This window comes from Chrysemys picta, chromosome 4 (assembly GCF_011386835.1).
Source record: "Chrysemys picta bellii isolate R12L10 chromosome 4, ASM1138683v2, whole genome shotgun sequence".
In the NCBI taxonomy this organism is placed as follows: Eukaryota; Metazoa; Chordata; order Testudines; family Emydidae; genus Chrysemys; species Chrysemys picta.
This window is the reverse complement of record NC_088794.1, coordinates 10,085,261-10,112,648: the sequence shown is the minus strand read 5'-3', so window position 1 is coordinate 10,112,648 and position 27,388 is coordinate 10,085,261. Positions and strand designations below refer to the sequence as shown.

The 27,388-nt window shown below is 50.4% G+C and overlaps 2 protein-coding genes across 7 annotated transcripts in view; one reads left to right on the top strand and one right to left on the bottom strand.

Moving 5' to 3' along the window:
* Positions 1-27,388, top strand: part of MTCH2 (mitochondrial carrier 2) — a 212,069-nt gene that overhangs the window by 73,941 nt on the left and 110,740 nt on the right. The window lies entirely within an intron of this gene.
* LOC112061753 (glycine N-acyltransferase-like protein 3) lies at positions 688-8,890 on the bottom strand. 4 transcript variants are annotated; one of them, XM_065594521.1, is made up of 6 exons: positions 8,704-8,890; positions 7,705-7,834; positions 4,294-4,401; positions 3,723-3,849; positions 3,301-3,421; positions 688-1,647 (listed from the first exon to the last, which is right to left on the bottom strand). In XM_065594521.1, the coding sequence occupies exons 2-6, from the start codon at positions 7,780-7,782 to the stop codon at positions 1,209-1,211; spliced, it is 873 nt and encodes a 290-aa protein (XP_065450593.1). In that variant the 5' UTR covers positions 7,783-7,834; positions 8,704-8,890; the 3' UTR covers positions 688-1,208. The 4 variants fall into 4 exon arrangements, with proteins under 4 accessions (XP_065450593.1, XP_065450594.1, XP_065450591.1 ...); XM_065594522.1 differs by lacking the exons at positions 7,705-7,834; positions 8,704-8,890 and adding an exon at positions 7,502-7,686; XM_065594519.1 differs by lacking the exons at positions 7,705-7,834; positions 8,704-8,890 and adding an exon at positions 6,928-7,493.

The window sequence follows — 27,388 nt, the reverse complement described above, 5'->3', positions numbered from 1 at the left end:
CTCACCCTGTTCTCTTTGGCGCCAGCACTGACTGCCAGGGGAGAGCGCCCCCTACTGAGCCTCTGGCCTGCTCCAGGGGATAATGGAGCATGAGCTAGTCTCCTCCACCAGGCCCCGGCTTCCCAAGGGCTGACAGCTGAGCTCCCTGGGGGCTGGTGAATGTGTCCCCTTCTGGGGATGGCAGAGCAGTAGTTCCCTGGGCATGGCTGGGCTGTGTCCCCATCTCCTCCCCTCCCCCAGGCCTACATGCTGGCGGAGCGTGGCTGTCCCCCAGAGCTGGGCGCAGGGCCCTAGGGCATGTCCCCTTCTCCTCTCCCTTCCTCCCGTGCTACATGCTATGGGTGTGTGACCATTCCCTAGAGCTGGGTGCAGGGTCCTGGCCCGAGTCCAGGTGTCAAGGCTCCTTCCCCACTCTGAACTTTAGGGTACAGATGTGGGGGCCTGCATGAAAAGTTCTAAGCTTAACTAGCAGCTTAGATCTGGTCCGCTGCCACCACTCCCAATGTGCTAATTCCCTTCCCTGGGAAGCCTTGAGAGACTCTTCACCAATTCCCTGGTGAATACGGATCCAAACCCCTTGGATCTAAAACAAGGGGAAATTAACCATCCCCCTCCTTTCTCCCACCAACTCCTGGTGGACCAAGATCCAACCGCCTTGGATCTAAAAAGAAGGAAAAATCAATCAGGTTCTTAAAAAGAAGGCTTTTAATTAAAGAAAAAGGTAAAAATCATCTCTGTAAAATCAGGATGGAAAATAACTTTACAGGGTAATCAAACTTAAAGAGCCCAGAGGACCCCACTCTAGCCTTAGGTTCAAAGTTACAGCAAACAGAGATAAACACTCTAGTAAAAGGTACATTTACAAGTTGAGAAAACAAAGATTAAACTAACACGCCTTGCCTGGCTGTTTACTTACAAGTTTGAAATATGAGAGACTTGTTCAGAAAGATTTGGAGAGCCTGGATTGATGTCTGGTCCCTCTCTGTCCCAAGAGCAAACAACCCCCCAAACAAAGAGCACAAACAAAAGCCTTCCCCGCCCCACCAAGATATGAAAGTATCTTGTCCCCTTATTGGTTCTTTGGGTCAGATGTCAGCCAGGTTACCTGAGCTTCTTAACCCTTTACAGGTAAAAGGATTTTGGAGACTCTGGCCAGGAGGGATTTTATAGTATTTTACACAGGAGGGCTATTACCCTTCTCTTTATAGTTATGGCACCAGGCCACTGGCTGGCTGGGACTGGGTGAACCGGGGCATCACCACCAGCATGTAGAATACCCCGGGCAGGATGTGGAAGCCGAGGCGTTGCAGGGTGTGCAGTGAAGGCTTGTTGTCGGTCAGCACCCGGGTGTAAACAGGGAATCCGCGGGCATGCAACTGTGCCACCAGCATCCCCACCATGGGCCTCGTGTGGTGCTGGCTGCGATGCTCCGGGAGGGTGTAACCGTGCGTCAGGGCAGCCAGCTGGTCGGTGAGGCACCAGGAGATGGGGGTCCCCTCAGGGCCCAGCAGGCAGGCGTTGGGGAAGTGGCGGATCAGGAGGCACAGGTACCGCAGGCTCCAGCTGTTCCCCCCAAACTTCCAGGTGTCGTTGAGCAGCGTGGCGTGGGCGGGGGACACGGGGGCCAGCCTGAGCCCCTTGTCAGGCCTGCAACACAGGGCAGTGGGGGATGAGAGGCGGGGCAGGGTGGGGTGAGCAGATAGGGGATTGACCTGGCAGGGGGAGGGGGTCAGCATGAGGGTGGCGGAGTGGGGGGAATAGAACCAGCATGGGCAGGGGAAGGGGTAAGTCGAGGGGAGGGGAGCGGGGAGCGACCAAACATGGGAGGTGTGAGCATAGGGGCAGATTGAGCCAGCTTGGGGGATGGGGTGCAGTGAGCCGGGAGCTGGGGGGGGTTCGATCTGGTACAAGGGAGCAGAAATTGAGCTGGTATGACATGGCATAGGAGAGGAGCAGGCTGAGATGGGCTGGATAGAAAATTGCAAGGGGGAGGGGGATCTTGACGAATCTCAAACTTGGGGGGGGGCATGGAATGTATCCTGTGGGGGAGGGGTGTGCCACCCAGATCGGAAGGCAGTGCTGCTGCCAGCAGCAGCCGAGACCGACGGGTGGCGTGGTATGGCATTGCCACGCTTACTGCTGCATAATGTTTGGCCTTTGCACTGGGAGGGGAGGCTATGGCAAATTCTGGGGTGTCTATAGCCCACATAACGCTCCCCACAGTGCAACCCATGGAGGGAAGGGAGGCTGGAGGGGGACTGACCTGGCACTGGGATAAGGGGGGTGAGGCTGAGGGGCTATAGACTTGGTGTGGGGGAGAAGGGGGGGATTAAGCCAGGCCCCGGCACATGGGGGGAAGGTGACCCCTGTGGGGAGGGGATCGACAGTCTCCCGCGGACTCAGCACAGGGGCTGTCTGACAAGGCCCAGTCCAACCCCAGCAGAGTCATCGCTGCAATGGGCCTTGGCTAAGCTCAGTTCCCTGAGATGAAAGCACCAGGGCTCAGTGGGCAGCGAACCCCCTGCCCGGAGACCTACCCGCTGACAGGAAAGGAGGGACCAGGGGGCTCTGTGCTTGGAGCCCCCCTCCCCTCAGAGGGGACGGCTCTGGGGTCAAGGACACCCAGGATACTGAAGGGTTACAGGCTGGTTTCCCCATAGGGTGACCAGATTGTAACTAAAATATCGGGACCGCCGCAGGGGTTTTAACTGTTACACTCACCCGTCTGGGTCTTCGGCGGCAATTTGGCAGAGGGGCCTTCAGTCGCTGATGGTCTTTGGCGGCATTTCGGCAGAGGGTAATTAGTCTTGCCTCCAAAGACAGAAGTACCCACTGCCGAAATGCCGCCGAAGACTGTCAGCGAATGAGGGACCTGGACGGGTGAGTGTAACAACAACAACAACAACAAAACACCGTGCTTCGGTCGGGACGCGGGACAAATTCCTCAAAATCGGGACAGTCCTGATTTTATTGGGACATCTGGTCACCCTGGTTGCCCCTGTCCCCTGGCAAAGCCCTAGGGCTGACTCAGCCCTGCCCCGGAGCAAGATGGGAAATCCTTGGCAGCATGTGCCCACGGCCTAAGGCTGTGAGTGGGGCCGTGGTGATGCCCTCACTCTGCCAGCACCGTTCGCCTGGGGAACTCATTGCCACCAGATGTAGGGTGCAATGGAGGCCTCTGGCCTGGCAACCCGGGGCCCTTCCCTTCCCCCAGCTCCACTCCCCCCTCCATCTAGCATAGGTTGGTTGTGTACATTGCCCCATTCTCTCTCACACACCCCATATCTGGGGGGCACCTACCGGTACTGGGGCATGGCAGGCGGATCTGGGTGCAGCAGCAACCGGTACAGATATGTCTCCATCTCAAGCCCCCTGGCCCTGGCGATGTCCCTGATGGTCTCGTATACCCCGTCCTGCAGCCCTGCAGGGACAGCCGTGCGCTGTCAGCAGGGGCCCCTGAAAGGTGCCCATGGATGTAGGGGGCCCAGCCCGCTGGGGGAGAGCAGCAGGGAGGGGCCAAGGGCCACTGTGAGCCGGCATGACCCAACCGGGGGTTCCCAAGCTTGGCTCATTCAGGATCCCGAGTCTGGATGGAGAAGGCGCCGAGGTCCATAGGGGTTAGGGGCCCAGGTGAGCTCCTTGGGGCTATTGGCCTGTGGGGGGGGAGCGGTCCTGCCCCCCATGTGGCTGGTGCTGGATGGAGCAGGGCTGGAGGGGCTCACCGTGTATCTGGAAGGCCTGGCCCCAGTTCACGGCGCAGCTGTTCTCTAGCAGGGCCTGGCATGCGCCCTCGTCCCGGTAGAAGGCCGTGTACAAGTTGGTGAAATAATCGCTGGGGTCCCGCGCCACCTGCAGGGGGGACACTGCCTGGGGTTGAGCGCAGCCTCTGTCCCCTCCCCCCATGACCCTCAGTGACAGCATAGGGGGAGCAGGGCACAGCGAGCCCCAAGTAAGAGATTGAGGAGGGGGGAAGGGGCCCCGTGAAGAGAGCCAGGGGGCTTAGGGCAGAATGGGACGGGGTGTCTGGGCAGCAGGACGGGGAGAAAGGCTGTGGGGAGACAGAAGAGGGAGGGTAGAGATGACACCAAGCAGGGAAAGGGGCAAGGAAGTCGGGGAGGGGAGTGGGGAAGTGATGGCATCGGGTGGGGGAAGGGAGCTGCGCTGTGATGGTTTCAGGTGGGGGAGGGGAGCGAGGGAGCGATGGCGAAAGGCGGGGGAGGGGAGAGGGGCAGTGATGGCGAAAGGCGGGGGAGGGGAGCGGGGCAGATGGGAGGGGCCCAGCAAAGGCCGCACTTCTCTGCATGGCCGGGTCAGGACCATTTTGAACTCTGGCCATGAATCCACCAGCACCTCCTGGCCAGCCGGGTTCCCGCGGTTCACATGCATCACAGCGCCGTAGACCTGCCAAGACACAGGGGTCAGAGTCCGGGGATGTCCCGGATCCCCAGGATCGGTGCTGGGCCCCAGCTTTTACTCTGCCTCTTGGAGCAGCCCTCAAAGTGCCACCCCCCAGGGGCCCCACTCTTCCTGCAGGGCAGGCCACCGCCTCTGAGATGGAGCCTCTGGGCTGCAGCCCTCCTGCTCCACCCCGCGAGCTCTGCCCGGTGCCTCCCACTGAGCCAGACCCCTGGAGAGACCTGGACGCTCTTGGCGGGCTCCGACACCCCAGCCTGTGTTTGCAGTGACACCCGGCAGCATTGTCAAGCCAGGCTGGATTATGAGTCACGGAGCGGCCTTAGGTCAGCAGAGAGAACTGGGGGTAAAGCAGTGTCCATTGCGGTCAGCCAGGGCCCAGCCAAGCTGGAGTGAAAGACGCTTTCCAGGCTGTCTCTGTCTCCGTCTGACCTCCTTGGCCAGCTCCAGGTGAGAGCCTCCATCTTTGTCCAGCACCCCCCACCTCCCAGTCCTGTGCTCTCGAGCTGGGGTCTCTGCTCAGCCTCCCGGCTGAGAGGTGGGGAAATCCAGGAGTCAGCAGCGCTTGCCTTGTCTCTCTGGTCCCCTTGGGGATCTGGGTTGAGTTCAACCAATTACTTAAGGAGCCTTTATTCCACCCTCACAGGGAGGTGACACCCACCCCATGTCTCTTCGCCTGCCCTGAGAGTAAACTTAATCCTCCCCCTTACCCCTGCAACTGGATAGTCATGCAACACATAGGGGGAAACTGAGGCACGCATAGTGTTGTAAAAATATTACAGAAAAATCCTACTTTATTACATCTCTTCACTGGGCAGGGTAACTTTAACCAGTGACCGTCCTGGTGAAGTTTGAACCCCCAAATGCTATCCATAGAAGCCACAGAATCTTCCCCATCTCTATCCTACCAGGCACGGTCAGCATGCTGACAGCTGGCTCGAATCAAACTCACCCTATGCCAGGAATCCATTTCCCCTCCTGGGGTTAACCTCTTGCCCTCACCCCAGGCTAGAGCCCCCGTGCTGGCAGGCTGCAATTCCAGGTCTTAACCTTGGCCATGCCCTGCCCGTGTCTGCCCATGCCCAGCTGGGGGCTCAGCTCCCACCAGGTTCAGCTCTGACTCTGTTTCCCCAGGGAGAGCAGGCTGCCAGCTGGCTCCCTTGGTCACAGCCTGAGGAAAGTTCTGCCGGAGCCCGTGTGACTCACATCTCCCGTATGGAGATGGGACGGTTCCCCTGCCCCACTCAAATACAGGGGTCAACTTCCAGACAGACAGGTGTCCTGAGCTCAACAGCCTTTCCTTAGTGTTACAGGCAAGGGGGGAAAACCCTGCTCCCTGCCGGCCGAGCTATTCGCCTTTTCACTGACACCTCCAGTCTGAGCCTCTGGCTCCTGGGGTTCAAACCCTTGGCTGGGGCAGGATCAGGGACTGGATTTTGTCTTAAGGTGATACAGAAAGTCTCAGCAGGAGGTCAGAGCCGATGTCCAGGAGAACCATGACTACCAGCCCCCCGCCCCGAGACCTGTGTCTGTACTGGGATCCGAGCCGTCGGGAGGGCTTCTCCCAGTCGGCAGCTGGCTTCCATTTAGGTCCCACCCTGGGTCTTTTGCACACCCCAAAACCCTTTCATATAAGCCTCAGGTGTCAGGTCAAACATAAGCAGTGGAGCCTTTTTGAACAGTTCCCAGTCCCCAGTATTAACGCATTGAGGTTGGTGACTACAGCCCCTCCTCCTCCTTAAACGGACAATTTAGTATCCAGCTCCCTGCGGAATCCAGCATCCCTGGGACCTTTGCCCACTTACCCTTTGCTGCATTTCTTCACATTTTTGCTGCTTCTCACAGCCAGCTGGTTCCCTCTCACGGTTTGCTTCCCGCACCGGGTAGCCAGGGGAAACTGAGGCACACATAGGATTCATACAAATATATAAAAGGCCCATTTTGTCAATGGTTTAGCTGGGTGTGGTCAGAGCCACCCATGGTGAGGACCAGGAGGAAATTCAGAGCCAGGCGGGTGGGGGTGTTCAGAGCCATGATTGGCTAGCACCCAGCTGTCCCACACTGTGATTGGCTGCCATGGAACCGCCCACATGTTCATTGGCTTACGCAAACCCTGACCATACTGAGATTGGCTGGCACAGAGCCCGCTTGTGCTCTGATTGGATGGGCAGGTCCTGGCGGTTACGCTGGGTGAGCAGTAGGCATTGGTGCTGGATTTGGACTTTGGGAGGCAGGGGGGTGAGTGAGGAGAAGGCCCAGGGGAGGGCTCCTCCACCGCTACCTCTAACCTCGGGGAAGGGCCTGCCCTCCCGCTACCCCTAACCCAGGGCAGGGGGCCTGTGTGATGAAGTAGAAGCTTTCTGTAGTATCTTCCTGATTCAAATGTGTGTCTCAGTTTCCCTCTGCGTCCTGTACTGCTCTGCGCAGCGTGTGAAGGGAAGGGACGGGTTGTGACTCATGTAACAGCCCGGCTGGAGACCAGCCTCATTAACCAAGGGAATAAAGTCTACACACGCGCAAGGAGGATCTGGAGAGACCATGGAAACCCCAAAGGCTGGGGTGGACGTTCACACCGAGCGAGCGAGATTCCCCCTCATGGCTCTGCAGCAGAGAGGCCCCCAGCTCACCTTGACCTGAGAACAAAGGGACAGAGCCAGAGCCAGCCATGGGGCCCATGACGTCTTGGCTGGCTCATTGCCCAGGCTTGGCCAGGCTGGGTTGTGGCTTAACCTTTGATTCCCTGTGCTAACCTGAGGAGTCTATAGCCAGGTGACTAATGAACCGCTACTGTGTTTTGCAAAGGCTGCCAGGGTCTCTGCCAACACACACCGCAGGGCCCGGTCCAAGCCTCCCGCAGGCGTCTGGCTCGGCTGCATTCGCTGCAGGGAGCCATGGAGAGAGATGGGAGGGCTGGTGTCAAAGGCCCAGTGGTGGAGGTCACGGGCCTGCCCCTGTGGAGCCGTGTGGAGCCTCGGGCCCTGGCCCAATACAGGGGTTGCCCCCAGGGGCCTGGTGACAAGCTGGGGTACGGCACATCCCCTGTGGATCTAGGAGAGCCTGCGTGGCCCCTGAACTGCTGCCCCCTCACCTGGAGAAAGGGTCTGCCCCCAAACTGCTACCCCCTGACCAGGTGGAGGGGCCAGCCTTCCAGGTACCCCCGACCCAGGGGATTGCACCGCAGTACAATGTGTGCCCCATCACCCAGGTGTCTATGAGGGACTTTGCCCTGCTCTCTGCCCAGCCCGAGGGTGGGAGGGTTCGGCCCTGCGGGGGCGGGCGAGTCCTGGTCACCGGCAGCGTGTCAGGCAGGCCCTGCCGTAGCATCCCCTCCAGCAGCCACAGCTTGGAGGAACAGCTCAGGATCAGCATCGCTGGCCGGGATGGGCCTTCACAGCTTCCAGCGGGACACTGCGAGGGACACCTGCGGGGACAGGAGACCCATCAGTTCCCTGTGACTGTCTCCCAACCCCAGAGACAAGCTGCCAGCTCCCAGCCCTGCCAAAATAGCAAACTCTATGTGTAGAGCCCACCATAGCTCACCCGTCTGTGCGCAGCCCACCGTGCGTTCACCAGAGACCTTACAGTAACTAACCGGTCTGTGCCCAGTCCCTGTGCTCACCAGAGACCCCACAATAACTCACCAGAGTGAGTGCAGCCCATGTGCTCATCAGAGACCCCAGAATAATTCACCAGTCTTCTGTGCATGACCCCCGTGTTCACCAGAGACCCTCCAGTAACTCGCCAGTCTGTGTGCCGCCCCCGCGCTCATCAGAGACCCCACAATAATTCACCAGTCTTCTGTGCATGACCCCCTTGTTCACCCTAGACCCTACAATAACTCATCAGTCTGTGCCCAGCCCCTGTGCTCCCCAGAGACCCTAAAATAACTCACCAGTCTGTGCATGGCCCCCATGTTCACCCTATGCCCTACAATAACTCACCATTCTGTGCCCAGCCCCTGTGCTCCCCAGAAATGCTACAAAAACACCCCAGTATGTGCCCAGCCCCATTCTCCCCAGTAACTCACCAGTCTGTGCATGGCCCCCGTACTCACCGTACTCACCAGAGACCCTACAATAAATCACCAGTCTGTGGATGGCCTCTGTGCAGACCAGAGACCCTACAATAACTCACCAGTCTGTGCATGGCCCCCGTGCTCACCAGAGACCCTACAATAACTCACCAGTCTGTCTGCAGCCCCTCTGCTCACCAGAGACCCCAAAAGAAGAAGGCTGCTGTGAGGCCATGTGATGCCAGGGCTGTCCGTACAGGGCTGGGTCTCCCACTCACCTGGGGTGACTCCGTGCCAGGGGAAGGAGCGGTTCCTGGGTGTCTGTGGAGCTGCGAGGTCCCTGTCTGTCTCTCCTTCAGGGGCCGCTCCAGCCTCTTATTCCGCAGTGAATGAACCATTAACAGAGTCTGACAGTCCTGGAGCCCAGAGGCGGTGATATCCCTGCACCCGCTTGGCAATTTTGCTCTGGGCAGAGGTCGAGAGGCCTCCGGGGAAATACAAATGCACCCAGAATGCACCAGGGCCAGGGGCAGAGTGAAAGCAGGGGCTGCCTGACCCCCCTTCTCCACCAGTGCCCCTCAATCCTGACTTGCAGCCCCCTGCTATGCCAGCCTGGTCTTGGTCACTGTGTGTCCACGCCGCACCCAGAACAATGGGGCCCCAATGACCCTGAGTGTGAGCGCCCCACAGCAGGAAATGCATTTCCTATAACATACCAGGATTCAGCTTGGGCCTTCTCATCACATTTGAAAGCCCCAGCCTCCTGGAAGACAGTGCCATGGTCAATAGAGCCACTTTGGGTCAGATCAGCCAGTGGGGGGGGAAAAAACCAACAAAACCAGGGGATTGGTCCCTGTGAGAAAGTGGGAATTTTTCGTAGTAATTTATGACCCGTGTATGTGCTTCAGTTTCCCCTATGTGTTGCAGTGTTACCCTGTGGGGAGAAAAAATAGGAGCAAGTTTGCTCTCAGGACACATTCTGAGCCATAGGCGGCTGTCTGGGTGGAGGAGGGAGTCAGTAAGGAATTAGTTGAAATTGACCCACATCAAGAAAGGGGCCAGAGAGACAATGCAAGCCCCCATGGTTTATGGATTTCCCTGCCACTCAGCAGGGAAGCTGAGCAAAGACCCCACCTCGAGAACAGAGGACTGAGAGGGGGAAGGTAGGGGAGTGTGACAGAATGTACCCTTGTGCCCACACCATACCCACTGTTGTAATAATCTTTGTACAATCTTTCAATGTATTATTTGTAAATGTATAATTTGCCGGTCAGTATTGCCCTGATCTAATATGTATGTGGCAACATTGTACGTGAAGTGAGAAGATTCTCCTTTATGGTGTTAACAGGTGCTCTAACCTAAGGTTGGCAAACAGTCCTGTCTCAACAAAGGAATGGGTGCTCTGCTTAATTTACATTTAAGCAACAAACAGAGTCATCAAGGAGGAAGGGAAACAAAAGAAACTGCAACAGGGGAGGAAAAAGCACCAGGGTGCATCTTTCCCTACAGACTCTCTCTCCTGAATCTCAGCTGCAAATGTTTTCCAAGTGTTTCCAGCGCTCTGTGGAGAAAGAAGTGGTTCAGGACTATTTAGAAAAGCTGGACGAGCACAAGTCCATGGGGCTGGATGCGCTGCATCCGAGGTTGCTAAAGGAGTTGGGATATGTGATTGCAGAGCCACTGGCCTTTATCTTTGAAAACTCATGGCAAGTGGGGGAGGTCCCGGATGACTGGAAAAAGGCTAATGTAGTGCCCTGGAAAAATCATGGAGCAGGTTCTCAAGCAATCAGTTTTGAAGCACCTTGAGAAGAAGAAAGTGATCAGGAACAGTCAGCATGGATTCACCAAGGGCAAGTCATGCCTGACTAACCTAATTGCCTTCTATAATGAGATAACTGGCTCTGCGGATGAGGGGAAAGCAGTGGATGGTCTCCGACAGTATTCTTGCCCGCAAGTTAAAGAAGTATAGGCTGGATGAATGGACAATAAGGTGGATAGAAAGCTGGCTAGATCATCAGGCTCAACGGGTAGTGATCAATAGCGCCATGTCTAGTTGGCAGCTGGTATCAAGCAGTGTGTCCCAGGGGTTAGTCCTGAGGACGGTTTTGTTCAATATCTTCATTAATGATCTGGAGGATGATGTGGACTGCACTCTCAGCAGGTTTGCAGATGACACTAAACTGGAAGGAGTGGTAGATATGCTGGAGGGTAGGGATGGGATACAGAGGGACTTAGACAATTAGAGGAAAGTCATTGAACAAAATGCAGGGGCCAGGAAAAGGAGTGAAACGGTGAAGGTCAGCCAGGAACAAACAGAACTGTCTCATGGCCCTGAATCCGGTGTGTTTTGGGGAAAGTTGAAGAGACCACAGAAAGCCAGTTTGTTAAGTGGGGAACATGGAGACCTGGGAGATGTGTCGGAAATAGGAGGGAGCATGGGCTATAATGGCAGAGGGAAAGGAGGGTCAGGGCAAAACTGGGAGGCAAAATCAAATCAGTATCTTAGATGCCTATATAGAAATGCGAGAAGTATGGGGAATAAGCAGGAAGAACTGGAAGTGCTAATAAATAAATGACAACTATGACATTTTTGGCATCACCGAAACTTGGTCGGATAATACACATGATTGGAATGTTGGTGTGGATGGTTACAACTTGCTCAGGAAGGATAGACAGGGGGAAAAGGGAGGAGGTTTTGCCTTATATATTAAAGGCCTGGTCTACACTACGACTTTAATTCGGATTTATCAGCTTTAATTCGAATTAACCCTGCAACCGTCCACACAACGACGCTATTTATTTCGATGTAAAGGGCCCTTTAAATCGATTTCTGTACTCCACCCCGACGAGCGGAGTAGTGCCAAAATCGATTTTAGCAATTCAAATTAGGGTTAGTGTGGCCGCAATTCGATGGTATTGGCCTCCGGGAGCTATCCCACAGTGCATCATTGTGACCGCTCTGGACAGCAATCTAAACTCGGATGCACTGGCCAGGTAGACAGGAAAAGCCCCGCGAACATTTGAATTCCATTTCCTGTTTGCCCAGCGTGGAGAGCACAGGTGACCACAGATAGCTCATCAGCACAGGTAACCATGCAGGCTGATAATCGAAAAAGAGAACCAGCATGGACCGTGAGGGAGGTACTGGATCTGATCGCTGTATGGGGAGAGGATTCAGTACTTGCAGAACTTCGTTCTAAAAGACGAAATGCAAAAACTTTTGAAAAAATCTCCAAGGGCATGATGGAGAGAGGCCACAATAGGGACTCAGATCAGTGCCGCGTGAAAGTCAAGGAGCTCAGACAAGCCTATCAAAAAACAAAGGAGGCAAACGGTCGCTCCGGGTCAGAGCCGCGGACATGCCGCTTCTACGCCGAGCTGCATGCAATTCTAGGGGGGGCTGCCACCACTACCCCACCTGTGTTTGTGGATTCTGGGTCGGGGATAGTCTCATCAGCGACGCCTGAGGATTCTGCCGATGGGGTAGAGGAGGAGGAGGAGGAGGAGGAGGATGAGCTTGCAGAGAGCACACAGCACTCCATTCTCCCCAACAGCCAGGATCTTTTTCTCACCCTGACTTAAGTACCCTCCCAAGCCTCCCAAGCCAGTACCCAAGACTCTGACCCCATGGAAGGGACCTCAGGTGAGTTTACCTTTTAAAATATAAAACTTGTTTTAAAAGCAAACGGTTTTTAATGATTACTTTGCCTGACTTTGCATTCGCGGTCAGTTCAGCTACTGGAAAAGTCTGTTAACGTGTCTGGGGATGGAGCGGAAATCCTCCAGGGACATCTCCATGAAGCTCTCCTGGAGGTACTCCGAAAGCCTTGCCAGAAGGTTTCTGGGCAGTGCATCCTTATTCCCTCCTCCATGGTAGGACACTTGACCACGCCATGCTTGCAGCAAGTAATCTGGTATCATTGCCTGACAAAGCCTGGCAGCGTATGGTCCCGGTGTTTGCTGGCATTCAAGCAACATCCGTTCTTTATCTTGTTGTGTAATCCTCAGGAGAGTGATATCACTCCTGGTAACCTGGTTGAAATACGGGAACTTAATTAAGGGGACAGAGGTGGCCGTTCCTACTGGGCTGTGCCTGTGGCGGAAAATAAATCCTTCCCTGCAGTTAGCCAAGCGCAGATGGGAAATTGGCCCTGAGTTTTTCGCGTTTGGCTAGCAGGGATCTTCCCTGTTACCAGCCACGCGGTGGCGGGAGGGGTACCGTGATCATCCCAGAGAATTCATGGCGGGAGGGGGGCGGCGGCGGGGGGGGGGTTAGTTTGGTGCCTGCAGGGATCTTCCCTGATACCAGTCACGCGGTGGAGGGGAGGGGTACAGCGATCATCCCAGAGAATTCATGGCGAGAGGGGGGGGTGGTTAGTTTGTTTTCTGGTGCTGCTGAATGTTAACAGAAAAACCGCAGCACTCTACTTGCCTGAAGGGGCCCAGACAAGCCCCCCCACACTGCCCCCCCCCCACTGGCTGAGATTGGCCAGGCTTCTGCAGCACTCTACAAGCTATGCTTGGTATGTGGGAAAGGAGGGCGCAGAAGCTTACCATGGCCGCATGCAAGCCGAATTCTGTTGCCCAGACCTGTGATCTCTAGCAGCAAAGCCACAGGCACTCAGCATTAAGAGGCAAAATGCGACCTTGCACAGAAATCACATGTGCTATGTAATGTGAACAGTGTTGGTCACCGTGAAAGAGTATAAGCATTGTTCTGCAAAATGTAGCTTTTAAAACAATTCTCTCTTTTTTCCTCTCCCTACAGCAGCTGCAAATTCCTCAAGCCTCCCTCCTCCATCCCGAAGGTTATCACAGATAAGGCGTCGTAAGAAGAGAACGCGAGAGGAGATGTTTTCTGAAATTATGGAATCCAGCCGCAGTGACAGAGCTCATGTGAATGAGTGGAAGGAAACAGTTTCAAAGTATAGGAAAGAAGTCAGTGAACGTGAGGAGAGGAGGGACCAACGTGAGGAGAGGAGGGACCAACGTGAGGATAGGAGAGACGCTCGAGATGAGAGGTGGCGGCAGGAAGACCAGAGGATGAAGGATGCAACGCTGGGGCTGCTCCGGCGTCTGGTGGAGGTTCAGGAACGGCTGCTGGAAAACAGACTGCTGCTTCAGCCCCTGTTCCACCCTCCCCCCTCCCCATGTTCCGTATCCTCCTCACCCAGACGTGTAAGAACTCGGGGGGGAGGCTCCGTACACCTTCCCATTCCACCCCAGTAGACAGCCCAAGCAAAAGGCTGTCATTTTTTTAACCTTTTCTTTGTGGCTTTTTCCTTCCCAGCAATCCTCCTCCCAAATACCACCCGGGTTCCCTCCCTCTTTTTCTAATCTATTAATAAAGAATAAATGATTTTTAAATGATAGTGACTTTATTTGGTTTGAAAGAAAGCTGGGGGAAGGGGCAGGGTGGGTTCCTTACAGAAAATCAGTCAATAAAGGGGGCGGGTTTTCATGAAGGAGAAACAAACAGATATTTCACACTGTAGCCTGGCCAGCCATGAAACTGTTTTTTAAAGCTTCTCTGATGCACAGCGCTTCCTGGTGTGCTCTTCTAATCGCCCTGGTGTCTGGCTGCGCGTAATCAGCAGCCAGGCGATTTGCCTCAGCCTCCCACCCCGCCATAAAGGTCTCCCCCTTACTTTCACAGAGATTGTGGAGCACACAGCAAGCAGAAATAACAATGGGGAGATTTCTTTGGCTGAGGTCAGAGCGAGTCAATAATGAACGCCAGCGACCTTTTAAACGGCCAAATGCACATTCTACCACCATTCTGCACTTGCTTAGCCTGTAGTTAAACAGCTCCTGACTCCTGTCCAGGCTGCCTGTGTATGGCTTCATGAGCCATGGCATTAAGGGGTAGGCTGGTGTGACAATGCGGTTCTGGCGGAACCCAACTGAGAGTGCCAACTCAGGACAAATTGCTCAAATAGGGCAGTTACAGCCCAAGGCTGGGGTTTTTTCCACCTCTAAGGCAAACCAAACCAGCCAGACTAAGAGGACTTCAGTCTCACCCCACTGGCTAACTGCAAGTCTCACAAGCAATCTCCTTAGATACTCCAGTTTCCCAGTATTACCACCAGTACCACTCGTTATGGGGACAAATGGTTATGAAAACCAATACCCCAGTAAAAGAAAAAGGTTCTCCTGATCCCAAAGGACCAAGCCCCAGACCCAGGTCAATATACAAATCAGATCTTACCCACAAATCACGCTGTTGCCGATCCTTTAGAATCTAAAATCTAAAGGTTTATTCATAAAAGGAAAAAGATAGAGATGAGAGTTAGAATTGGTTAAATGGAATCAATTACATACAGTAATGGCAAAGTTCTTGGTTCAGGCTTGCAGCTGCGATGGAATAAACTGCAGGTTCAGATCAAGTCTCTGGAATACATCCCCCGCTGGGATGGGTCCTCAGTCCTTTGTTCAAAGCTTCAGCTTGTAGCAAAGTTCCTCCAGAGGTAAGAAGCAGGATTGAAGACAAGATGGAGATCAGGCATCAGCCTTATATAGTCTTTTCCAGGTGTAAGATCACCTCTTTGTTCTTACTGTGGAAAATTACAGCAACATGGAGTCTGGAGTCACATGGGCCAGTCCCTGCATACTTTGCTGAGGTACAAGGCGTATCTGCCTTCTCTCAATGGGTCCATTGTATAGCTGATGGTCCTTAATGGGCCATCAAGCAGGCTAGGCAGAGCTAATCTCAGCTTGTCTGGGATGTCACCCAGAAGCATAGCATAAGTTTGCCATACAGACAGTATAGAGCCAATATTCATAACTTCAACTACAAAACTGATACACACATATAGACAGCATAATCATAACCAGTAAACCATAACCTTGTCCTAGACACCCCATTTGACCCCCTTTATACAAGATTTGGGTGCCACTACAGGACCTTGGTTGCAACAATGATCTATATGGTCCCAGTTTATGTCAATAACGTCACACCCCCAACGCAAAATTGATGCAGGAAGGGATGACACAAACATCACTGACTGCATCCCAAGAGCTCCCCATCCTGGGTTCTGTCTCACTACAGCTAGTATTGGGTTAGAAGCCATACCAGTGTATAACAGAAATGGTTCATCAAAGTCATGTTCAATAACATGATTGAACCTCTTTACAAACTCAAGGTAACACTTAGTTAGAACAATAGTGGATTGGATCTGCACTGGCAGCATGGTTCCTGTATGTGCCATGTGATCTTGCCAAGAGCTAAAGAAAACTGCTACTTTATCCATACAAGCTCGGGCCAATGTTTGGAACCCAATTAACATCGCATAAATGCAGATATTAATGTTCTTCATAGTCCAGGAATCTTGGCATTTAGCCATGAAAGCAATATGGTAGTGTGCCTCAGTCTTCCTTTTCATACAGCACATTAGGTCTGGAATGTCCTTTCCCCTGTGAAAAGTTCCCATATTGTTTATATGCATTGCCTGTGAAACCCCAGTGTAACAAGGCCTTTTAACATAACATGTGTTTTCATGTATTCCTTTTAACATGTTCAATGAATTCTCCAAAAGATTAGGCACATTGTATATTTTTACCGTTTGTGGCAATAGCAACACATTCATTACAAAATTTAGCAATAACAACAAGTTCATTGTAAGTGTCCATCTACAGTCATGTTTGTCATGCCACCCCTTTGGCTCAATACCATTGGAGTTTGGGCATTTTAGGGTTAACCTGTGGCTTCCCTTTGCAAAATTCAGTTTTCTCTTTCCTCCTTGTCCTGCAGGATCAAACCCTGATTTCTCTTGCTTAACAGAATTCACTGGCTGATGGGGTGGGCCCTCTTTGCTAACAGCTATTAGCAAGTCCTTCCTTTCCCAGCCAGGCAAGTAATTTGCACTACCCCAGACCAGAGCCAGTCCACCAGTTTTCATATTCGTAACTGCTATCATCTCCAAGGCTGGACTCTGTCTTAAAGAGATACCACACAAATCCAAAGAGTCTGCGCGTGAGAGTTTGCTTCCTCTCCCCCGCATCCTCAAGCATTTAGCCATAAAACTGCTCTGCTCTGACACATCAGTAACCAAATCTGTCCTCAAACCCTGAAGCACAAACTGCTCATTTAAAGAATCAGAAAGGAGACATTCCTGTTCCAACACCATTGTCTCCCCAACAAGTTGGCCCCACACAGCCACTTGGTTATAGGGATGCCTCAATCCCTTAACAACTTTTACTTCCTCTGAGACCTTCTCAAAGCTACCCACACTGGATCTTTTACAAGGAAAGTTAGTGGATCCCTTCACAACAGACAATTTCTGGCTGCTAGGAACTGAAACTTCCTTGATTAAATCACTCTCACACCCTTCAATTGCAGGGAACTGCTTGCACCGAGTACCATGAGGATTCCTTTCTCCAGGAGCTTTTCTAAGCAGCAATTCACCCCTCACCGAAATTCTGCCCTTACCCTCTTCACCTAGGGCTTGCTCTAAAGGCACACTTTCCTGAGCAACAACAGACTCTGTCTGGATCTTACTTACATTCAGGATCACCTTTGGCCCATCAGGCAGATCTCTACACAATCCCCTTTCAGGCGAACCCATAGACTTCCTAGATAAAAGGTTAGAAATACCTCCCTTCTCTTTGCCACACACAAGCTTAGGAATTTTTTCCTTTTTGCTACAAGTTGTTAAACTGTCCGTAGGTAACACAACCAAATTACCTTTCTGCTCTCCTTGTGCCCTGGCTAGGGTATCACCCTGATCAGACAGAGTTGTTACACCCTTCTCCAACCACACATGAGCAACAGGCAAAATACAAGCACCAGAACTGTTTGGTCTCTGGGATTTTGCTAAGCCACTAACTGGATGCAACCTAGTTACGGGGCCATTCTCCCCAGCAGATGCAAACTTAGGACCATTCCCTTCCTGGGCTTTGGTTGAATCCAGAACCAACTCTGAGACAACTAAATTACTCTCAACCATCACAGGCCGAAAGGCACCTTCTGTCTGCTCCACAGACAAAAAAGAGTTGGAGACGCATTTTCCTTTACTAGACATACTGTTTGGGATTTCATTTCCCTTGTCCCAGCACACCGGGCTGTTCACAGACAACTGCTTGGAGACTGGGGTAGCTTCCTCCATAGGCAAGTCAACACCCCTGACAGACACAGGCACATTTCCTTCACTGTCACTATTCTTCGCACAGGAAACAGATAAGGTATAGGGGCACTCATCTTCCACTCTCCTTGCCTTCCCAAACTGCTGACTAGATAAAGCCATCAGCTCACAAGACTGCCTAGGCTCATCCAAAATCTCCTCTCCCTTCGCTTGATCTAATTCCAGATTTACTTCTGAGACATTAGATAGACATTCAGAAACTTCATTCACAGCCAAACAGCTACTTTCCAAAGACAAACTTTTGGAGAAACCCTCCATAGGCACAACCTTAGGATCAATCCTCTCTTGTGCCTGGTTTGTATTAACTTGACTGACCATAGCTTTAATATCATTTCCAATCATAATATCCTTAGGGATTATGTCTTTTACTCCCACCACCATGGTGCCCTCCAATCCCTTCCATTTCAGGTGGATTTTAGCCAAAGGCACCCTGACAAAATACTTAGATAAGGCTACAACAGTTACATCTTCACCTGGCAAATAATCTTCCTTCCTGACCAGACTTGCTTTAACCAGAGTAATATCTGCTGCGGTGTCCCTCCATGCCATACACCTCACTCCATTCACTTCTGCACTGCTAATAAACTCTGCGTTATTTCCCCCATATTTAGCTTTAATGTGAGTTTTAAGGTCAAATCTTTCAGAGACAACAGAAACAGCATTTGCACACAGGGCACCAATGCTGGGCTCTGTGTGGCTTGCCTGTGAGTTTACAACAACAGGGTTAGCATTGGCCGTGGCATTTGGGGTTGCTGGTTTTGGGCCGCCCTTCAGTGTCGGGCAGTCTGGTCTCATGTGGCCCAGCATACCACAGCGATAGCATGTAACCTGCTGGGGATGTGAGTTCCTACCCTCTGGGCCCCCTTGAACTCCTTTAGAAGAGTCAGGTTTATTTTTAAATCCTTCCCTCCTCTTGAACTGGGGAGAATGGTGATCAGTTTTCCCCGGGGTTTTACACCCTTCTCGAGCCCTGTTTTGGGTATGGGCATCAGCAATCTCTGCTGCCCGTAGGACTGACTCAGGGTCCCTGTCACACACAGCTGCTCTCACATTGTCAGGCACAATGTCTAAGAACTGTTCCAAAGTTATTAAATCCAGCAGTTTTTCAAAACTCCCATGAACCTTGGCTCCCATAACCCACTTTTTAACAAAACCCATCAGCTTATGAGCACATTCTACAAAAGTACAATCCTTAGGCATTTTAAACTCTCTAAACTTAACTCTGTAAGATTCAGGAGTAACCTTGAATCGCCTTAACACAGAATCCTTAAACCGCTCATAATTTAATGCTTCTTGTTCCCCCAAGTCATTAAACACCTCCCTGGCTTTTCCAGTCAGTCTGGTTAGCAGGACAGGCATTCGCTGACCCTCAGGGATCTGGTACAGATTGCAGAGGCGTTCAAAGGTAGACAAAAACTCCTCTATATCCTCAGTATCATTGTAAATGGGACACATCCTTTCCCAGTTTTTCTCATGGTGGGGGGGAAGTGGAGTACCAGGTGGGGATGACTTTCTCCGCTCTTCCATGACTTGGAGCTGAAGTCTGGCCGTCTCCTGTTCCATCCTGTGAGTCTCCTGCTCAGCAGCGAGCAGCTCTAGACGCCCCTTACGGGCTCTCTCTTCTCTCTCATCAGCCTCCTTCTTTCTTTGATCAGCTTCTTTCTCTCTCTCAGCAGCCTCTTTCTCTCTCTCAGCAGCCTCTTTCTCTCTCTCTCTTTCTAACTCTGCTATTTTGTGCTTCTCCAGCAATCGAAGATCTGCTAGCTTCTGTTCATGCTCAAATTGCAGTTTACATGTCACCCTTTGCATCCTAATTTTTTCTGCCTCTTCTGCAGCCTCAGGTAAGGGCTGTGCTCTTGCCCCCTGATCACTGGCTATTAGCAGATTTCTCAATTCTTCCTTTCTGGCTTTCTTTCTAAAGCTTATCCTCTTTTCTGAACACAAATTTTCCAGGGCTTTTTTCCCAAGTCCCTCATATGCTCTTTGCTCAGCCATTGCAGCAGCTCTTTAACCAACAAAACTCTCAATCCCAAAATTCAAATTTGGATAGCGTGGGATTCTGACCCAAAGCTTAATTGACCTGGTTCTGTGGATCCTGCCGACTACGCCACTGTGACAATGCGGTTCTGGCGGAACCCAACTGAGAGTGCCAACTCAGGACAAATTGCTCAAATAGGGCAGTTACAGCCCAAGGCTGGGGTTTTTTCCACCTCTAAGGCAAACCAAACCAGCCAGACTAAGAGGACTTCAGTCTCACCCCACTGGCTAACTGCAAGTCTCACAAGCAATCTCCTTAGATACTCCAGTTTCCCAGTATTACCACCAGTACCACTCGTTATGGGGACAAATGGTTATGAAAACCAATACCCCAGTAAAAGAAAAAGGTTCTCCTGATCCCAAAGGACCAAGCCCCAGACCCAGGTCAATATACAAATCAGATCTTACCCACAAATCACGCTGTTGCCGATCCTTTAGAATCTAAAATCTAAAGGTTTATTCATAAAAGGAAAAAGATAGAGATGAGAGTTAGAATTGGTTAAATGGAATCAATTACATACAGTAATGGCAAAGTTCTTGGTTCAGGCTTGCAGCTGCGATGGAATAAACTGCAGGTTCAGATCAAGTCTCTGGAATACATCCCCCGCTGGGATGGGTCCTCAGTCCTTTGTTCAAAGCTTCAGCTTGTAGCAAAGTTCCTCCAGAGGTAAGAAGCAGGATTGAAGACAAGATGGAGATCAGGCATCAGCCTTATATAGTCTTTTCCAGGTGTAAGATCACCTCTTTGTTCTTACTGTGGAAAATTACAGCAACATGGAGTCTGGAGTCACATGGGCCAGTCCCTGCATACTTTGCTGAGGTACAAGGCGTATCTGCCTTCTCTCAATGGGTCCATTGTATAGCTGATGGTCCTTAATGGGCCATCAAGCAGGCTAGGCAGAGCTAATCTCAGCTTGTCTGGGATGTCACCCAGAAGCATAGCATAAGTTTGCCATACAGACAGTATAGAGCCAATATTCATAACTTCAACTACAAAACTGATACACACATATAGACAGCATAATCATAACCAGTAAACCATAACCTTGTCCTAGACACCCCATTTGACCCCCTTTATACAAGATTTGGGTGCCACTACAGGACCTTGGTTGCAACAATGATCTATATGGTCCCAGTTTATGTCAATAACGTCACAGCTGGGTCCCCAAGAATAACTATGGGCATTTCAACATCCCCAACGGTTATTTTCTGGTCCGGAAAGTAAGTCCCTTGCTGCAGCCCTTTAAACAGAGTAGTGTTCCTGAAGACGCGAGCGTCATGAACCCTTCCCGCCCAGCCCGCGTTGATGTTGGTGAAACGTCCCTTGTGATCCACAAGTGCTTGCAGCACCATTGAAAAGTACCCCTTGCGGTTTATGTACTCGGTGGCTTGGTGCTCCGGTGCCAAGATAGGGATATGGGTTCCGTCTATCGCCCCACCACAGTTAGGGAATCCCATTGCAGCAAAACCATCCACTATAGCCTGCACATTTCCCAGAGTCACAAACTTTCGTAGCAGCACCTGAGTGATTGCTTTGGCTACTTGCATCACAGCAGCCCCCACAGTAGATTTGCCCACTCCAAATTGATTCCCGACTGACCGGTAGCTGTCTGGCGTTGCAAGCTTCCACAGGGCTATCGCCACGCGCTTCTCAACTGTGAGGGCTGCTCTCATCTTGGTATTCTGGCGTTTCAGGGCAGGGGACAGCAAGTCACAAAGTTCCATGAAAGTGCCCTTACGCATGCGAAAGTTCCGCAGCCACTGGGAATCGTCCCACACCTGCAACACTATGCGGTCCCACCAGTCTGTGCTTGTTTCCCTTGCCCAGAATCGGCGTTCCATGGATAGAATCTGCCCCATTAACAACATGATCTCCAAAGCACCGGGGCCTGTGGTTTCACTGAATTCTGTATCCGTGTCCGTGTCCATGTCCTCATCATGCTTGTCGCTGCGCTGCCGCCGCCGCTGCCTCCTCGCCTCGTTTTTCTGGTCCTGGCTGAGCATAAACTCCACGAGAACGCGCGAGGTGTTTACAATATTCATGACTGCTGTCTTGAGCTCAGCGGGCTCCATGCTTGCCGTGGTATGGAGTCTGCAGTGTTCACCCACCCAGGAAAAAAGGCGCGAAAATGGTTGTCTGCCGTCCGTTGCTTTCATGCAGGGAGGGAGGGAGGGAGGAAGTGAGGCTGTACCCAGAACCACCTGCGACGATGTTTTTTGTCCCATCAGGCACTGGGATCTTAACCCACAATCCCAATGGGCGCGGGAGACTGCAGGAACTATGGGATAGCTATGGAATTGCTACCCACAGTGCAACGGTGCAGAAATCGACGCTAGCCCCGGTACTTGGACGCACACCACCGAAGTAATGTGCTTAGTGTGGCCGCATTCATTTCGACTTTATACAACCTGTTTTTCAAATCCGAATTATCTAAATTCGGATTAATCCCGTAGTGTAGACACACCCTTGGACTGAGGTGGAGGTGGACATAGGAGACGGAAGTGTTGAGAGTCTCTGGGTTAGGCTAAAAGGGGTAAAAAACAAGGGTGATGTCATGCTAGGAGTCCACTACAGGCCACCTAACCAGGTGGAAGAGGTGGATGAGGCTTTTTTTAAACAACTAACAAAATCATCCAAAGCCTAAGATTTGGTGGTGATGGGGGACTTCAAATATCCAGATATATGTTGGGAAAATAACACAGCGGGGCACAGACTATCCAATAAGTTCTTGGACTGCATTGCAGACAACTTTTTATTTCAGAAGGTTGAAAAAGTTACTAGGGGGGAAGCTGTTCTAGACTTGATTTTAACAATAGGGAGGAACTCGTTGAGAATTTGAAAGTAAAAGGTAGCTTGGGTGAAAGTGATCATGAAATCATAGAGTTTGCAATTCTAAGGAAGGGTAGAAGGGAGAACAGCAAAATAGAGACAATGGATTTCAGGAAGGCGGATTTTGGTAAGCTCAGAGAGCTGATAGGTAAGGTCCCATGGGAATCAAGACTGAGGGGAAAAAACTGAGAAGAGTTGGCAGTTTTTCAAAGGGACACTATTAAGGGCCCAAAAGCAAGCTATTCCACTGGGTAGGAAAGATAGAAAATGTGGCAAAAGACCACCTTGGCTTAACCACGAGATTTTGCATGATCTAAAAAATAAAAAGGAGTCGTATAAAAAATGGAAACCAGGACAGATTACAAAGGATGAATATAGGCAAACAACACAAGAATGCAGGTGCAAGATTAGAAAGGCAAAGGCACAAAATAAGTTCAAACTAGCTACAGGAAAAAAGGAAAACAAGAGGACTTTTTATCAATACATTAGAAGCAAGAGGAAGACCAAGGACAGGGTAGGCCCACTGCTCAGTGAGGAGGGAGAAACAGTAACAGGAAACTTGGAAATGGCAGAGATGCTTAATGACTTCTTTGTTTCAGTCTTCATGGAGAAGTCTGAAGGAATGCCTAACATAGTGAATGCTAATGGGAAGGGGGTAGGTTTAGAAGATAAAATAAAAAAAGACCAAGTTAAATATCACTTAGGAAAGTTAGATGCCTGCAAGTCAGCAGGGCCTGATGAAATGCATCCTAGAATACTCAGGGAGCTAATAGAAGAGGTATCAGCTTCTAGCTATTATCTTTGGAAAATCATGGGAGACGGGAGAGATTCCAGAAGACTGGAAAAGGGCAAATATAGTGCCCATCTATAAAAAGGGAAATAAAAACAAGCCAGGAAACTACAGACCAGTTAGTTTAACTTCTGTGCCAGGGAAGATAATGGAGCAAGTAATTAAGGAAATCATCTGCAAACACTTGGAAGGTGGTCAGGTGATAGGGAATAGCCAGCATGGATTTGTAAAGAACAAATCATGTCAAACCAATCTAATTGCTTTCTTTGATATGATAACGAGTCTTGTGGATAAGGGAGAAGCGGTGGATGTGGTATACCTAGACTTTAGTAAGGCATTTGATATGGTCTCGCATGATATTCTTATCGATAAACTAGGCAAATACAACTTAGATGGGGCTACTATGAGGTGGGTGCATAACTGGTTGGAAAACTGTTCCCAGAGAGTAATTATCAGTGGTTCACAGTCATGCTGGAAGGGCATAACAAGTGGGGTCCCGCAGGGATCTGTTCTGGGTCCGGTTCTGTTCAGTATCGTCAATGATTTAGATAATGGTATAGAGAATACACTTATAAAGTTTGCTGACAATACCAAGCTGGGAGGAGTTGCAAGTGCTTTGGAGGATGGGATTATAATTCAAAATGATCTGGAGAAATGGTCTGAAGTAAATAGGATGAAATTCAATAAGGACAAATGGAAAGTACTCTATTTAGGAAGGAACAATCAGTTGCACACATACAGAATGGGAAATGACTGCCTGGGAAGAAGTACTGCAGAAAGGGATCTGGGGGTCATAGTGGATCACAAGCTGAATATGAGTCAACAGTGTGATGCTGTTGCAAAAAAAGCAAACATGATTCTGAGATGCATTAACAGGTGTGTTGTGAGCAAGACACGAGAAGTCATTCTTCCGCTCTACTCTGCACTGGTTAGGCATGAACTGGAGTATTGTATCCATTTCTGGGCAGGGCATTTCAAGAAAGATGTGGAGAAATTGGAGAGGGTCCCGAGAAGAGCAACAAGAATGATTAAAGGTCTTGAGAACATGACCTATGAAGGAAGGCTGAAAGAATTGGGGTTGTTTAGTTTGGAAAAGAGAAGACTGAGAGGGGACATGATAGCAGTTTTCAGGTATCTAAAAGGGTGTCATAAGGAGGAGGGAGAAAACTTGTTCACCTTAGCCTCTAAGGCTAGAACAAGAAGTAATGGGCTTAAACTGCAGCAAGGAAGGCTTAGGTTGGACATTAGGAAAAAGTTCCTAACTGTCAAGCTGGTTAAACACTGGAATAAATTGCCTAGGGAGGTTGTGGAATCTCCATCTCTGGAGATATTTAACAGTAGGTTAGATAAATGTCTATCAGGGATGGTCTAGACAGTATTTGGTCCTGCCATGAGGTCTCTCTTGAGGTCCCTTCCAGTCCTAGAATCTATGAAAGAGCACCGGGAGCAGAGTTCTCTGAACGGAGCGCGCGCGCACACACACACACACACACACACACACAAACACACACCCGAGGAGCAAGGACTTAAAACCCTCCTGAGAGCTGAAGCAACTTGGAGAGCACAGCGGATCCTTGGACAGTCTGGGCCCAACACAGCACTCCCGTCCACCTTTTCACCGCCCCCCCCTTCTTCTGACATTACACCCAGACTTGGCCAGTCTGAGTTGTGCGTGTGTGAGTATGAAAGTGGGTTAGGGCTTGGGGCATTAATGCTTTCTTTCTTCCCCTGAATGACGTGGGAGCCTTCCCAGCACTCTCTGCTGTTGTTTAATTATTTTATCAATAAAGCTTTAATATTCAGATACTTGGTGTGCCTCATCATCTCCTCCCCAAAAAGATCCTGATTAACTGTGGCCTCAAGCAGATTGGTAACGAAAATCTGTCACACTAGCCTGCTACAAACACAGGCCCAGGTCTGAATCACGTCCCCCAAAAGATGCAGGCTTAACTGAAAACAGCTTAAGAAGCTCTCCTGTCTCCAGCACCCACATGCCCAGTTCCCAATGGGATCCAAACCCCAAATAAATCCAATTTACTCTGTATAAAGCTTATACTGGGTAAACTCATGAATTGTTCGCCCTCTATAGCACTGATAGAGAGATATGCACAGCTGCTTGCTCCCCCAGGAATTAATTACTTGCTCTGGGTTACTTAATAAGTAAAAGTGATTTTATTAAATATAAAAAGTAGGATTAAAGTGGTTCCAAGCAATAACAGACAGAACGAAGTAAGTTACCAAGCAAAATAAAATAAAACACACAAGTCTAACCCTAATGCAGTAAGAAACTAAATGCAGGTAAATCTCGCCCTCAGAGATGTTCCAATAAGCTTCTTTAACAGACTAGACTCCTTCCTAGTCTGGGTCCAACAATCACTCACACCCCAGTAGTTACTGTCATTTTTTCCAGTTTCTTTCAGGCATCTCTTTGGGGAGGAGAGGCTATCTCTTGAGCCAGCTGAAGACAAAATGGAGGGGCTTCCAGGGCCTTATAGAGTCTTTCTCTTGTGCCACATCACAGCCACAAAATGGGGTCTCTAGCCACCTGGGCAAGTCACCTGACTATGAATGATTCCGCTTTTTGCAGGCCGATGCCATTGTTTACATGTTAGTTTGAACATTCCTAGGAAAGATCAGATGGGGATTAGCGTCTCTCAAAGTCCATTGTTAGTTAAGTACTCCCAGTTACTTGAATAGCCCCTTCACACTATGTTGACCAAATCTGCCTTATGTGCTTCCTACAGCAAACACTTTAAATACAAGCAGAGAACCAACGCTCATAACTTCAGATGTAAAAATGATACGTGTCATACAAACAGGATGACTATATTCAGTAGATCATAACCTTTGCAAAGATATGTTACATGGCATATCTGGCATAAAACGTATTCCAGTTATGTCATATGTACACTCATAAGCATATTTCTATAAAGCATTATGGGGTGCAACATCATAACATGGTCTTAGCTCCCCAAATCGATGTCTACAGTTATGCTAGCACATATATGCCTGGGACAATGGACCAGCTCAGTTAGTGGCGGGACTTTCCACTATCTCCTCGGCCAGATAAAGACACTCCCTTTGAGATACATCTTTATACACCAATACAAACAAGTTACGTATCACTCCTGTGTCATCGCTTACAGACAGCCCCCCAACCTGAAGCAAATACTCACCAGCAACTACACACCACACAACAAAAACACCAACCCAGGAACCAAACCCTGCAAAAAACCCCGGTGCCAACTCTGGCCGCATAGCTATTCAAGGGACACCATCATAGGACCTAACCACATCAGCCACACCATCAGGTGCTCGTTCACCTGCATATCTACCAATCTGATATATGCCATCATGTGCCAGAAAGGCCCCTCTGCCATGTACACTGGCCAAACCGGACAGTCTCTACGCAAAAGAATAAATGGACACAAATCTGACATCAGGAATGGTAACATTTAAAAACCAGTAGGAGAACACTTCAACCTCCCTGGTCACTCCATAACAGACCTAAAAGGGGCAATTCTTCAACAACAAAAACTTCAAAAACAGACTCCAACGTGAAACTGCAGAACTGGAATTAATTTGCAAACTGGACACCATCAAATTAGGCCTGAATAAAGACTGGGAGTGGTTGGGTCATTACAAAACCTAATTTCCTCCATAATAATTTCCCCCCACTGTTACTCACATCTTCTTGTCAACTGTTTGAAATGGGCCATTCTCATTACCACTACAAAAATGATTTTTCCTCCCTTGGTATCCTACTGTTAATTGAATTGTCTCGTTAGACCAACCTCCCACTGGTACGGCAACTCCCATCTTTTCATGTGCTGTGTATTTATACCTGCTCCTGTATTTTCCACTCCATGCATCTGATGAATCGGGTTCTAGCCCACGAAAGCTTATGCCCAAATACATTTATTAGTCTCTAAGGTGCCACAAGGTCTCCTCATTGTTTTTGCCGATACAGACTAACACGGCTACCCCTCTGAAACCTACCTTATTTAAAGGAATCTCAGCCAGACCTGGCAGAGCAGGAGAGGGTCTAATGATGAACACATTGGGTGTGTCTATGCAAGCTCTGTGGCCAGTCCATAGCGGGTACGGGAACATGACACCAGGGTTTCCTGCCGATCAGGAGTGGACAAGCTTTATACAGAGTAAAA

Coding starts and splice junctions, on each gene's coding strand:
- LOC112061753 (XM_065594519.1), bottom strand. CDS start 7,089: ATGGGCCCCATGGCTGGCTCTGGCTCTGTCCCTTTGTTCTCAGGTCAA. Junction 4,402..6,927: donor TCTCCAGATCCTCCTTGCGC/GTGTGTAGACTT, acceptor GTGTCTTGGCAG/GTCTACGGCGCTGTGATGCA. Junction 1,648..3,300: donor CCTGCCATGCCCCAGTACCG/GTAGGTGCCCCC, acceptor CCTGTGTTGCAG/GCCTGACAAGGGGCTCAGGC.